General features: G+C 38.0%; 1 protein-coding gene across 1 annotated transcript in view; it reads left to right on the top strand.

The window, feature by feature from the left end:
* Window positions 1–5901, top strand: part of AATF (apoptosis antagonizing transcription factor) — a 33737-nt gene extending 27836 nt beyond the window's left edge. The window contains exon 5 of the mRNA XM_074223509.1: window positions 5430–5901. Coding sequence (XP_074079610.1) covers window positions 5430–5548 — 119 coding nt within the window. The 3' untranslated portion in view covers window positions 5549–5901. The remainder of the gene's footprint in view (window positions 1–5429) is intronic.
* The last annotated feature ends 6733 nt before the right edge of the window (window positions 5902–12634 follow it).

The raw sequence follows: 12634 nt of genomic DNA, 5'->3' as shown, positions 1-12634 counted from the left end.
TGATCCCACTCAATTTATCGTTCTAGCTTACTTGTATATTTCTTCCCTCTTATACTCTGATCTAGCCAAACTGACCTCAATCTGTTCCTTACATGTGGTTTCCCCCCTCTTATTCCTGCCTTAGCACTCACCTCCTCACCTTCACCTTGTCTTCATCAAGATAGGGTTCAGGCACTACCTCTTGTTTTTTTTTCAGTTGATATTTTATTTTTCCAATTACATGTTGTGAAAGTTTTTCAACATTCATCCATGTGCATATACATATTTTTAAGTTAGATAATTTCCTTCCACCTTCCCTTCCCCTTAGCAGCAAACAGTTGGGTGAATATTATACATACACATTTTTGTTTAACATGTTTACAGATTGGTCATTTTCAGTATAGGGAATTAGGATTAAGGGGAAAGAATGAAAACCATGAGATAGGAAAGAAATATGTAAGAGAAATTTTAAAAAAGTGAATGTAGTGTTCATTAAGATTATGTAGGGTTTTTGGTTTTTGTCTTGTTGTTCTTCCTCTGGATGGGGGAAGCATTGTCCATAACTGATCTCCTAGGGTTGGCCTAGCTCTCTGAACTGCTGAGAGAAACTGCATCCATCAAGGTTAATAAACTCACAATGTTGTTGTTAAGGTGTACAATGTTCTCTTGGTTGTGTTCCCTTTGCTCAACATTCCATTCTTCTCTAGAGTCTGACCATTCATGGTTTCTTATAGAACAATAGTACTCCATAACGTTCATATACTATAACTTGTTCAACCATTTCTCAGTTGATGAGCATTTACTCAATTTTAAATTCTTTCAAGTACCACCTCTTATTTTAAGCTGCCTTTAGATTCCCCCACTAGAAGCTGGTATTGCCCTTTCAATCCACTTTGTATTTATTAACTTTTATTCATTTTGTGTTTATTTACACATGTACTTCTAATCCCCCCCATTACAATGTATACTTCTTCCAGGTAGGTATCATTTCATTCTTTGTATTTGTATTTTCCTATACCTTGTACTGTGCCAGGTAATAGGAAGTGCATAATAAATATACCTACAATTAATAAATGTTGAGTGATTGATTTGAGTGAAATGTTCCTTATTTCAAGGTATTCCAATAATTTTTAAATTATCTTTCCTAAGTCTGTTTTCCATGTCAGTTGTTTTTTCAATGAGATATTTCACATTTTCTTCTAATTTTTCATTTTTTTGGTTTTGAAGTATTGATTCCTGATTTCAGCATATTACTTTGAAAATTATACTGCTTGTCAATTTCCTTCTGGGCTTCCATTCTGTATATTTCTTTGTATTTAAAAAAATGCTTCAGTGAGCCCCTCTTTTCTTTCTGTGACAATACTATGAGAGCTCTCCTATCTACCCTAATACTCTCCCTCCAGCAAAAAAAAAAAAGAAAGAAAAACACAATTTTTTTAGCAAATAGCAAGGGGGGGGAGCTCACATCTTCACATTTGCCATATCCAAAAATTTATATCTAACATGTTCTTTACCTCTCTAGCAGGTGATGGATAGTAGGCTTATTGTAGTCATGATCAATCATTACATTAGCCAGAGGTCTTAAAATTTTCAAATTGTACACATACACACATCCCAAAACCCAATGTTTTTGTTATTTGCAAAGTTTTTTCCTGGTTTTGTTCACTTAAATCTGTATCGGTTTATCTAAATCTTCACAAGTTTATTGAAAACTGTTTTTTAGTAATTTCTCACACCTTGGTAATAGTCTTACATTTATATACCTCAGTTTATCCATTTCCCAATTGCTAGATACTCTCTGTTTTCAGTCCTTTGCTATTACAAAAAGGTTCTATAAATTTTTTTTGAGGGTATGGGGGGTAATTTGCAAGGCAATTGGGTTAAGTGACTTGCCCATTGGTCACACAGCTAGGTAATTATTAAGTGTTTGAGACTGGATTTTAACTTACGCCCCCCAATTCCAAGGATGGTACTCTATCCACTGCTTCACCTAGTAGCCCTGCTGCTATAAATATTTTTTTATATACAGGCCTTACTAGGTATAAGCGTAGTAGTGATACTGCAGAGTTTATTTATATTTTGTAGTAAAGATTTTGTCTCATATAGAGGAAAACAGTTGTTCAGTGTTTTAAGAGATAAAGGGTTGTTTATACCAAGCTGGCATGGGAAAGAATGAAGAGACTCTTCAGATTGATATGGGCAAGTGGGCAGGTTAGAAGCTCAAAAGGAAGGTAGAACAGACTTACAGAGAATTTTGAAACCCATGGTTTAGAAGATAGTATAGGCTATTAGATATCTGGTATGCAGAGAAGAGGAAGTTAGAGTAACCTAGGTGAACGATAATCATTATGTGGAAAAGATCAGTGCAAGTGGACTTTGAGAGAAGGGACAATTATCACTGATAACTGTTATAAAAAGTGATGAGATTTAATGACTCATTGAATATGCAGAAAAAAGGGATTCCCTCAAAGGTGACAGATATTGAGGTTTCAAAAATGGGCATAAGAGAGTTATTTCCAGTAGAGATGATAAATTTGAGCAAGGAAAAAGTTAGAAGAGAAGACATGGGATTCTATTTTTGTCATGGTATGTTGAAAGGTGTGATAGAACATTCACATGACCATGCTCTAGGGAATGTTATATGGAATTGGATTATAAAAATATACTTTGCAGGAGAGTCTATAGCATGTCATTAATGATAACCTCTGACTCTTGGCAAGGAAATGAAGTCATTAGATATATAGCATGTTTAAAAGTGGAAGGAACTTTAAGATTATCTAATCCAACTACTTCGGTATTAAACCAAAGCCCCCAAAAGTCAAGTAAGTATAGCTTGTCCAGAATTGATAGTTGGGCCTTAAAGGTCTTCTGGCATCTCAGTCCAGTGTTCTTTTCACTATAGAAGGCTGTATCTGGTTATGGGTTAAATGGCCAGAGAAGGGAGAATCCTTAGATGCCATCTAGTTCAATTCCTTTTTACAACTGAGGAACTGAGACCTAAAAAGGTAAAGTTATATAGGGAATAAGCAGCAAAGGTCAACTCAGATTCTTTGACTCCAAAATTAGCAGACTTTTGATATACTATGTTGAGATTCCTTAGCTCTTTTCTGTTCTAGACTTCTGAAAAAATTTTTAGTTCTGAATTCTTTCTACCCACTTGTCCCTCCTCCATCCATCAAGAAAGCAAGAAAAACAAAACCTATTATATGACTAAACAAAAGAAATTCCAGTATTAGCCATGTGCAAGGTAGAGATACACACACACACACACACACACACACACACACACACACAAAGACACTTTATTCTGTACTCTGAGTCTATCACCTCTCTAACTGCTGGAGATTGGTAACATGTTTTATCATTATCTTGAATTGTGATTGATTCTCCCTAACTGTGTTGATCAGAGTTTTTAAGTTTTTTCATAGGTTTTTTTTTGTAGTTTTGTTGTTATTGTATAAATTGTTATCGTTAGTTCTGTTCACTTCACTCTATCAATTCATGGAAGTTTTTGCAGGTTTTTCTAAAACTATCCCCTTCATAGCATTCCACATAATTTATTCAATCATTCTTTACTTATTGAGCACTTTCTCAGTTTTCAATTCTTTGATATCACAAAAAGAGCTACTAGAAATATTTTTTAATATATGTGCTCTTTTTCCTCTTTCTTTGAGCTCTTTAGTGTACAGATTTAGTAGTGGTATTCTTGGACCAAATGATACGCACAATTTAATAACTTTGTGGGAATATTTCCAAATTTCTTTCCAGAATGGCTGAACTGGTTCACAACTTCACTTGGATTAAAGTACCTATTTTTTCCACAGCCCTCCCAGCATTTGTCATTTTTCTTTTTTTCTTTTTTCTTTTGCCAACTTTGCTAGTCTAATAAGTATCTAAAAGTTATTTTAATTTGCATTTCTTTACTAGTTATAATAATTTTTTACATGGATATTTATAACTTGGATCATTTTCCATAAAAACTCATATCCTTCAACAATTAATTGAACATAAGTCTTATTTTTACACATTTGAGTCAGATATTTAGAAATATACCTTAGAAGTAAATGATATTGTTATCAAGAAATTTGCTGTAAAGGTTTTCTCCAGTTTCCTCATTTTGTTTCTGATTTTATGTGCATTGACTTTGTGCAAAGCCTTTTTAATTTGATGTAATCCAATTGTCCATTTTACCTTTTGTTGGGCTTTCTATCCTTTGTTTAGACATGTCATTGGTAATGTCTTCCATGCTACTCTTTTTAGTTTTTGCAAGGTAATGGGGTTAAAGTGGCTTGCCCAAGGCCACACAGCTAGGTATTATTAAGTGTCTGAGACCAGATTTGAACTCAGGCAGTGCTGACTCCAGGGCTGGTTCTATCCATTGCTCCACCGCCCCGCCCCCCCCCCCCATGCTACTCTTAATTTGTTTGTGATGTCACCCTTTATGTCTAAGTTATCACCTATTAAGAGCTTTTCTGGTTTGAAATTATTGGTCTCTGCCCAGTTTTTGCCTGTCTCCTTTCTTATTTTCTAACAGGTCTTGTTGATTAGTTCATTCTTGATCCAGTAGCTGAGATTTTTAATCTACCCCTAGGCTTAACCAGTTAGCTGCCCCCAAATTGCAATCTTTTGATAGGTGATCGCACAGTTTATTGAATAGAATATTGGACCTTGAATCAAGAGACCTAATCTTAAAGTGTAACACTGATTAACTGTGTGACCATGGGCAAGTCACTTTACTTCATTTTCTTTATCTGTAAAATGGAATTAATAATTCAGGAAAAAACCTTGCAAAACTTAATGATTAATTGTGTGTTATAATACTGGGGAATCAGAAGAAGATAAATTAACCCAGTCATTGCTTTTACTGCAAAAACATTTAAAACTCAGGTTCTGCTTTCTAGTCTTTTCTTTTTATATGAATTTCATCAAATTACTCATTTATTAACTGAAAGAATAAAGTTGAAGAATGAAATGATAGTTAAACTACTACTAGTTGATTCCCAAAGGGAAGGAGTTGAATGCAAAGAGAAAGTTATTAAGTAGATGGGGGTAAGTCACCAAACAGTGATGCTTCAGAAACCAAGATTGAAGGATGAAATGGTTAATTACAGTAATGCTAATTTATATATTGATTTTTGATTACAAAATACCTTGTTATATCCCCATTGAACTTCACAGTATTGTTTTTTGCAAATAGCAGTATTAAACTAATTAATTTAAGAGAAGTAAAATGACTTTTCCAAGGTCATATAAACCAGTTGTAAGTTATAAGAGAGGAAGAAGGGAATTATATCAGAGACTTGCTAATGTACTCATAGACTATTTGCCTTCTGATTGTATATGGTTATAAAATAGGAAATGGCTCCTCATTTTCCTTAGTTGCTGAAGCTGCCTGTCACTTACAGTTGGGGAATGATCAACAGCTGTCCATTGTATGTTCTGTTTCCTAGGCTACAAGGCACTTAAAGCATTGCTTAGGTCATTGGTGGATCTTCAGGAGGAACTACTTTACCAGTATCCAGACACAAGACACCTCATAGAAGGAACAAAACCTAAAGAGGAAAGGTAAAGAGGGAATAAACTTGGGGGATGGGAGTTTGCTCCTCCCCTTCTTTCCTGGTAATAGTTTATTATTTGTGAACAGAAGCCCTGATCTTTTTATATTATGAGTACAAGCCTCATACCTAGTGTTTATGCCTGCATAGCAGACAGGAGAGCTTACGAACTTGTGGGCTTAGTCAGTGTCTGCTCTGGGCAAGGACTTGACTTAGATATAGGGGATTGGGAAAACTTGGAGAGAGTATTGAAGGAGGTCGTGCCTATGGGGTGGCAGAACAAAAATAGACATCAGTATCTGGGATTGCCTTTTTTTTTTTACACTTCCAAATTCTCTCCCTCTATACCCTGCCCCACCCATTTAGAAGGCAAGCAAAATGATACCCATTGTGAAGTTATGTAGAACATATTTCCATAATAACTATATTGTATTCTGCCTCCCCTCCAAAAAAAATCAAGAAAAATAATTCTCCACTGAGTTCATCAGCTCTTTGGAGGTAGATAATATTTTTTGTCATGAGTTCTTTGTAATTTTCCTGCGTCATATTGATCAGAATAGCAAAGTCTTCCACAATTAAGCATTCTTGCAATATTGCTGTTTCTGTGTACAGTTTCTACTGGTTTGACTAACTTCACTTTGTATCAGTTGATATAAGTCTTGTAATACATTTTTATTTTTTATTTTTTTATTTTTTAATATTCTCTTTTTGTACAAATAATTTTTTATACATTAATAAAATATTCTTATTTAAGAGTAAACAGAATACCCCCTCCCCCCACAAAATATAGACTCACTTGAGTGATAAAATAAAGGGGAGAGAAAAAAATTAAAATTAAAAAATAATAGTAATAATTGTAGGTATGGCCAGGTGGCACAATGGATGGAGCCGCAGCCCTGGAGCCAGGAGGACCTGAGCCCATATCCGGCTCCACACACCCAACAGTCACCCAGCTGTGTGACATGCAAGCCACCCTAACCCCACTGTCCTGCAAAAACCAAACAAAAGAAAAATAAAGACCCAAAATAAAATAAAATAGTAATAATAGTAGGGGTGGCTGGGTGGTGGACAGAGCACTGACCCTTGAGCCAGGAGCACCCAGGTCCAAATCCAGCCTCAGACACCCAACAATCACCCTGCTATGTGGCCCCAGACAGGCCACCCAGCCCCATTTGCCCCGTACCCCCCCAAAATAATAATAATAAAAAATGTGCTTCAGTCTTTGTTCCAACACTAACAACTCTGTCGCGGGTGGATCACATTCTTTATGATAAGTCCATGGCAAAAGTTACTTCCGTATTTTTCCACCATTGCCATTGCTGATCGCAACTCCCTCCTTTCGTATTTCTCCACTACCATGTACTATATTTTCTCTCCTTTCACTCTGACTCTGCTGTAGGGTAGCTGAGTGGCGCAGCAGACAGATCCCTGGTCCTGGGGCCAAGAGGCCCTGAGCCCCCCTACCACCCCTTAGGCCCAGCATACACCTGGCCCTATGGTCCCGGACAGGCCATCCAATCCCAGCCCCTTGCAAGAAGTAAAAAGGAAAATGCGTTATATCTGACTACTCTCCTTCACAGTCCATTCTCTCCTCCATCACTCACATCCCCACCCCTTCGCCCTGTCCCCCCCCCTTCTTACTCCAGATGTCTATACCCCATTGAGTATATATGCTGTTTCCTCTCTTAGCCACCTCTGATTAGAGCAAAGATTCCCTCATTCCCCCTTGCCTTCCCCCCTTCCATATCATTGCAATAGCTCATTGTAATAAAGAAAAATCTTATTATATGGAATATCTTGGCCTATTCCTCTCTCCTTTTTCTTTCCTCCCATTACATTTCCCTTTTTTCTATTGACTCCATTTTTACACCATATTTTATCTTCAAATTCAGCTTTCTCCTGTGCTTCAACTATAAAAGCTCCTTCTATCTGCTCTATTAACTGAGAAGTTTCATGAGTATTATCAGTATCATTTTTCTATGCAGGAATACATGCAGTTCATCATCATCAAGTCCCTCATATTTTCCCCCTCTCCTTCAATCTCCATGCTTCACCTGAGTCCTGTATCTGAAAATCAAACCTTCTGTTCAGCTCTGGCCATTCTAACAGGAACATTTGAAATTCCCTTGGTTCATTGAAAGTCCATCTTTTTCCCTGGAAGAGGACATTCATTTTTGCTGGATAGTTGATTCTTGGTTGCATTCCAAGCTCTTTTGACTTCTGGTATATTATATTCCAAGCCCTACGAGCTTCCAATGTAGTTGCTGCTAAGTCTTGTGTGATCCTGACTGCAGCTCCACAATATTTGAACTGTGTCCTTCTGGCTGCTTGTAATATTTTCTCTTTGACTTGGGAGTTCTGGAACTTGGCTATAACATTCCTAGGGGTTGGTTTTTTGGGATCTCTTTCTCAGGGGGATCGGTGGATTCTCTCCATTTCTATTTTGCCCTCTGCTTCTAGAATATCAGGTCAATTTTCCTGTAGTAATTCTTTGAAAATGATGTCAAGGCTCTTTTCCTGATCATGACTTTCAGGTATTCCAATAATTTTTAAATTATCTTCCCTAAATCTGTTTTCCATATCAGTTGTTTTTTCAATGAGATGTTTCACATTTTCTTTTAATTTTTCATTGTTTTGGTTTTGAAGTAATGAATCCTGGTTTCTCATAAATTTATCAGTCTCCCTGAGTTCCATTCTTTGTCTGAAGGATTTGTTCTCCTCAGTTTTCTTATCTCTTTTTCCATCTGGCCAATTTTGCTTTCTTCTCAATAACTTTTTGAACTGTTTTATCCATTTGACCTAAGTTGGTTTTTAGCATGTTATTTTCTTCAGCATTTTTTTGGATTTCCTTGACTAGGCTGCTGACTTCATTTTCATGTTTTTCCTCTATCTCTCTCCTTTCTTTTCCCAGTTTTTCTTCTAACTCCCTCATTTGATTTTCAAAGTCTTTTTTGAGCTCTGTCATAGCCCAATTTCTGTTTTTCTTGGAGTCTTTAGATGCAAGAGCTTGTGCTTCCTCATCTTCAGACTGAGTATTTTGATCCTTCTTGGGCTCATATGCAAAATATTTCTCAATGGTGTTCCTCTTTTTTCTCTGCTTGCTCATTTTCCCAGCCTGAGCGTGTTTTTGGGGTGCTTCCTGAGCTTTTGGGACACTCCCACAAGGATTTCAGTGTGTGAGGCTCTGTCCTCCCTCCTGGTCTGTGAATGACCATATGTGCACCCTCTGCCACAGGGCTGGGGTGGAGGGCCTCGCTGCTGTTCTATTGGGGTGGGGCTAGATTGTGATCAGGATCTGAATTTGGTCAGAGCCCCAGAGTCCTGTTCCAGGGTCAGAGGATAGAGCTCAGCAGTCTCTCTCTTCACTCCCCTCCCTAGCTTCAATGGGCTCATGTCCTGGGGTTTCCTGCTAACAGGCCTCTGTTCCTGGATCTGGGCTGCCGCAAGACCACGTTGCTCACTGTGTGCCCTGAGGCCTGTGTTTCATGTGTTCACTCTGGCAGAGGTCCGTCGTCAGGTCTCCCCCCCCTTCCCCCAATTTGTGCCTGGTGTTCCCAGGGCCATAGCTCAGGAGACTCCCCTGCAGCTCCTGTGAGCCGCGGCTCCCAGCGCCCTGGGGCTGCCTCCTGGAGGCTGAAGTTCTTTCGCTCTGGAGGGCCACCCCTCCAACCCCAGGGAGCAGAGCCTTTCTGCTCTTTTCCAGGTTACCTTGAGTAGGAGAACTGCCTCATTGGGTCCCTCTGTGGGTCCTGTCTCTCGAAAATTTAGTTAGAGTCCTTAGTATTGAAGTTTTATGAGAGAGCATCTAAGAGACATTTCTCTCTTGTTGCCATCTTGGCTCAACCCCTCCCCAAAGTCTTCCTATACTTTTAATAAGCAGTGGATTTGGTAGACATGAGGACACACTGGGAGATTAAAGAAGACTTTTCATGGATGAGCTAATCTGAGGTTAGCTTTAAAGGGAAGGTAGAAATTCAGTAGAATGAATGAATGAATGGAAAAGCATTCTGGGGATGCAAATAAAAGAGCAAGATAGAATCTGGTTACTGAGCTGGGAATGGAGAGAGGATTTGTTTACAAATTCAGCTTCAAGTTAGAAGGTGGCCAGTCAGATAGGATGTGTGGATCATGTTTAGTGTGACTAGAAATAGTGGGCCTATGAGGCATTTAGGCAGAGCAACATAAGCCTCAGGATGAAAGGGGAAGAAAGAGTCTGGGAAAGAGAGTATTATAGACATAGGGAAGAGCAGAAACCATGGCCTACAGCAGGAAAGTGTTGGTATGCTCAGAATTGTTTAACCCTAAAGACAAAACCTGTGCATAAGCCTTGCCCAAGAGCAGCCTAAGATGACATCTGATTGTACCAAACTTTGACTTGACTAACAGACAAAAGCATATTGGATTTTTAATTTTAGGTATTCACTGTTTAAAAGACCCACTTAATTTAGAATTGTGAAGCACCCTGTAATCCATTGCTGTAGAATCTCTGAATTACCATCTTCAATATGATGAGGAAGACAGTCTGGAAGATTTTGTTTCAATGACTGTCACACTCTCATAACTCCATTGAACAGAGAGGAATTGTTTCTTTTCTTTCTTTTTTCCTTTGGAAGGCAGTGGGTTTAACTGATTTTGCCTAAGGTCACACAGCTAGATAATTATTAGGTGTCTGAGGCCGGATTTGAACTCAGGTCCTCCTGACTCCAGAGACAGTGCTTTAGTCACTGCACCTCCTAGCTGACCCAGGAATTGTTCCTTTTCATCTGATTTTTTGTTACTCTGCTCCTCACTTGGTACTTGTCTTTTTTCTCCTTTTCCACATATAATAGCACTATAGGAAGGTGCCTCAAGAGAGTTGTATCATCCAGCTGATGAGAAAGCAAGGAGAGAGAGGAAATGACTTGCCTAGGATTACTTAGGTAGTAAATATAAAGGTATTCAAATGAAAGGAATTGGGGCTGCTAGGTGGCGCAGTGGATAGAACACCAGGCCTGGAGTCAGGAGGACCTGAGTTCAAATCCGGCCTCAGACACTTAATAATTACCTAGCTGTGTGGCCTTGGGCAAGCCACTTAACCACATTGCCTTGCAAAAACCTAAAAAAAAAATCAAATGAAAGGAATTGGTCCCCTCTTCTGACCTAGGCTGTGAAAACAGTATCAAATTTTCATTTTGAGAAGGCAAAAGTGTCCTGATACCAGTTAACTATCACAATGTATCATGAATGTAGTGGTGTTATAAGAAATGAGGCAATAGGCGATTTCAAAAAAGGCTTTCAAAAGACTTATAACTGACACAGAGTGAAATAAGCAGAACCAGAGAACAATTGATACTATAACATCAGTATTACAAAAACAAATAATTTGAGGACTTTTATACACTAAGGAAGAATGAAATGAGCATATCCAGGAGAACAGTTTATATAGAAACAGCACTATAAAACAAACAGCTTTGAAAGCTAAAAAATTTTGACCATTACAATGAAAGGATTAGTGATGTAGTAATAATCCAGTAATCAATCAGTAAAAACTTTATTAAATGACATAGTTATGTGCCAGGCATTGCTAAGACTGGCATGCTGTTCATGACAGAGGGCTGATGGTTATAGTGTATAGAATGAGCTATATATATATATATTTTTTTTTTAGGTTTTTTTTTTTGCAAGGCAAATGGGGTTAAGTGGCTTGCCCAAGGCCACACAGCTAGGTAATTATTAAGTGTCTGAGACCGGATTTGAACTCAGGTCGTCGTGACTCCAGGGCCAGTGCTTTATCCACTGCGCCACCTAGCCACACGAGCTATGTATTTTTTGTAAGCAACATGGATGGAATTTGTTTTACATAGCTATGCATATTTGTTTCCAGAATGTTTTTAGTAGATCAGCAGGAGAGAGAAAAAATAGATTTTTTTTTTGTCCATTTAAAAAAAAAGGTGGCAAGTATTACAGATGTAGAATGTTGTATGAACTTTCAGATGAGGTTATTCTAATTAGTTTTATAAGGTTGCTTTACTTTGATACAAGAGTCCTCTCATGAAGTAGGAGTATCTGTTCGTGTTTGAATTGTAAAAAAGAAAACTCATCTGTAAAATTTTTTCAAAAGTCAAAGTTTGAGTTGCAAAACAGCTCTTTTGAAACCGAATTATGGGCAGCAATTGTATATTATGCCACATTTTTTTCCCTAATGCTGCAGTGAGTTAAGGTTTTAGGTGAGCCTGATGCTTCCATATTTGATGAATCATTATTCCACATTTCTATTTTGACTTATGATTCAAAGTTGTATTTGGGAGTTTTCTTTAAATGTTTGCTGCTTTTGAAATCCATTTTCAGATATTAATAATCTAGCTGACTTTAATGTTATTTAAAGCATTTATTATGTATTTACTTCTATTTCTGATTTGTTGTTGTGCAGTCCTTTCAGTCGTGTCTGACTCTTTGCAGTTTTCTTGGCAAGGATAATAGAGTGATTTGCTATTTCTTTCTCCAGATTATTTTACAGATGAGAAAATGAAGCATGTACAATGAAATGTTTTTGCTCAGGGTCATAACAGTAAGTGTCTGAGGCCAGATTTGAACTTAGAAGGATGAATCTACCAGACTCCTGACCCAGTACTCTATCCAATACCTATCCTATACCATACCCCTAGTTAATTTTCTGAAATTTACGTATTTTAGGCCACGGAACCAGATTGCTCAGTTTTTCTGTTATATTTGTGAGAATGTTTTGTCCTTCATTTTCAAAGAAGACCATGACATCAGGGAGGTGATTCCATGACAATCACATGAACTGAATTTGAGTGAGGGGGATGCTCTGCCAAGTTACCAGCCTCATGTTCTCTTCCATAGCCATCTGGATCTAATGACCAGATATGCATCAAGTCAGGTGGAGATGGCCCTGGATGTGAGGGCTAGGTGACTTGCCCAAGGTCACACAGCTAGTGAGAGTCAAGTGTCTGAGGTCTTGATTCGAACTCCTGTCCTACTGGCTCCAAGGCCAGTGCTCTATCTACTGCACCACCTAACTACTCTTTGAAAATAACTGAACCAAACTGCTTTTTTTCTTGTTCTGTAGCCCTTTCTGAGCAAGACTTTTGAAGGGAAGG

This window comes from Macrotis lagotis, chromosome 2 (genome assembly GCF_037893015.1).
Source record: "Macrotis lagotis isolate mMagLag1 chromosome 2, bilby.v1.9.chrom.fasta, whole genome shotgun sequence".
Taxonomy (NCBI): Eukaryota; Metazoa; Chordata; class Mammalia; order Peramelemorphia; family Peramelidae; genus Macrotis; species Macrotis lagotis.
Note: the sequence above shows the minus strand (reverse complement) of the source record. Positions and strands in the feature narration are given on the sequence as shown.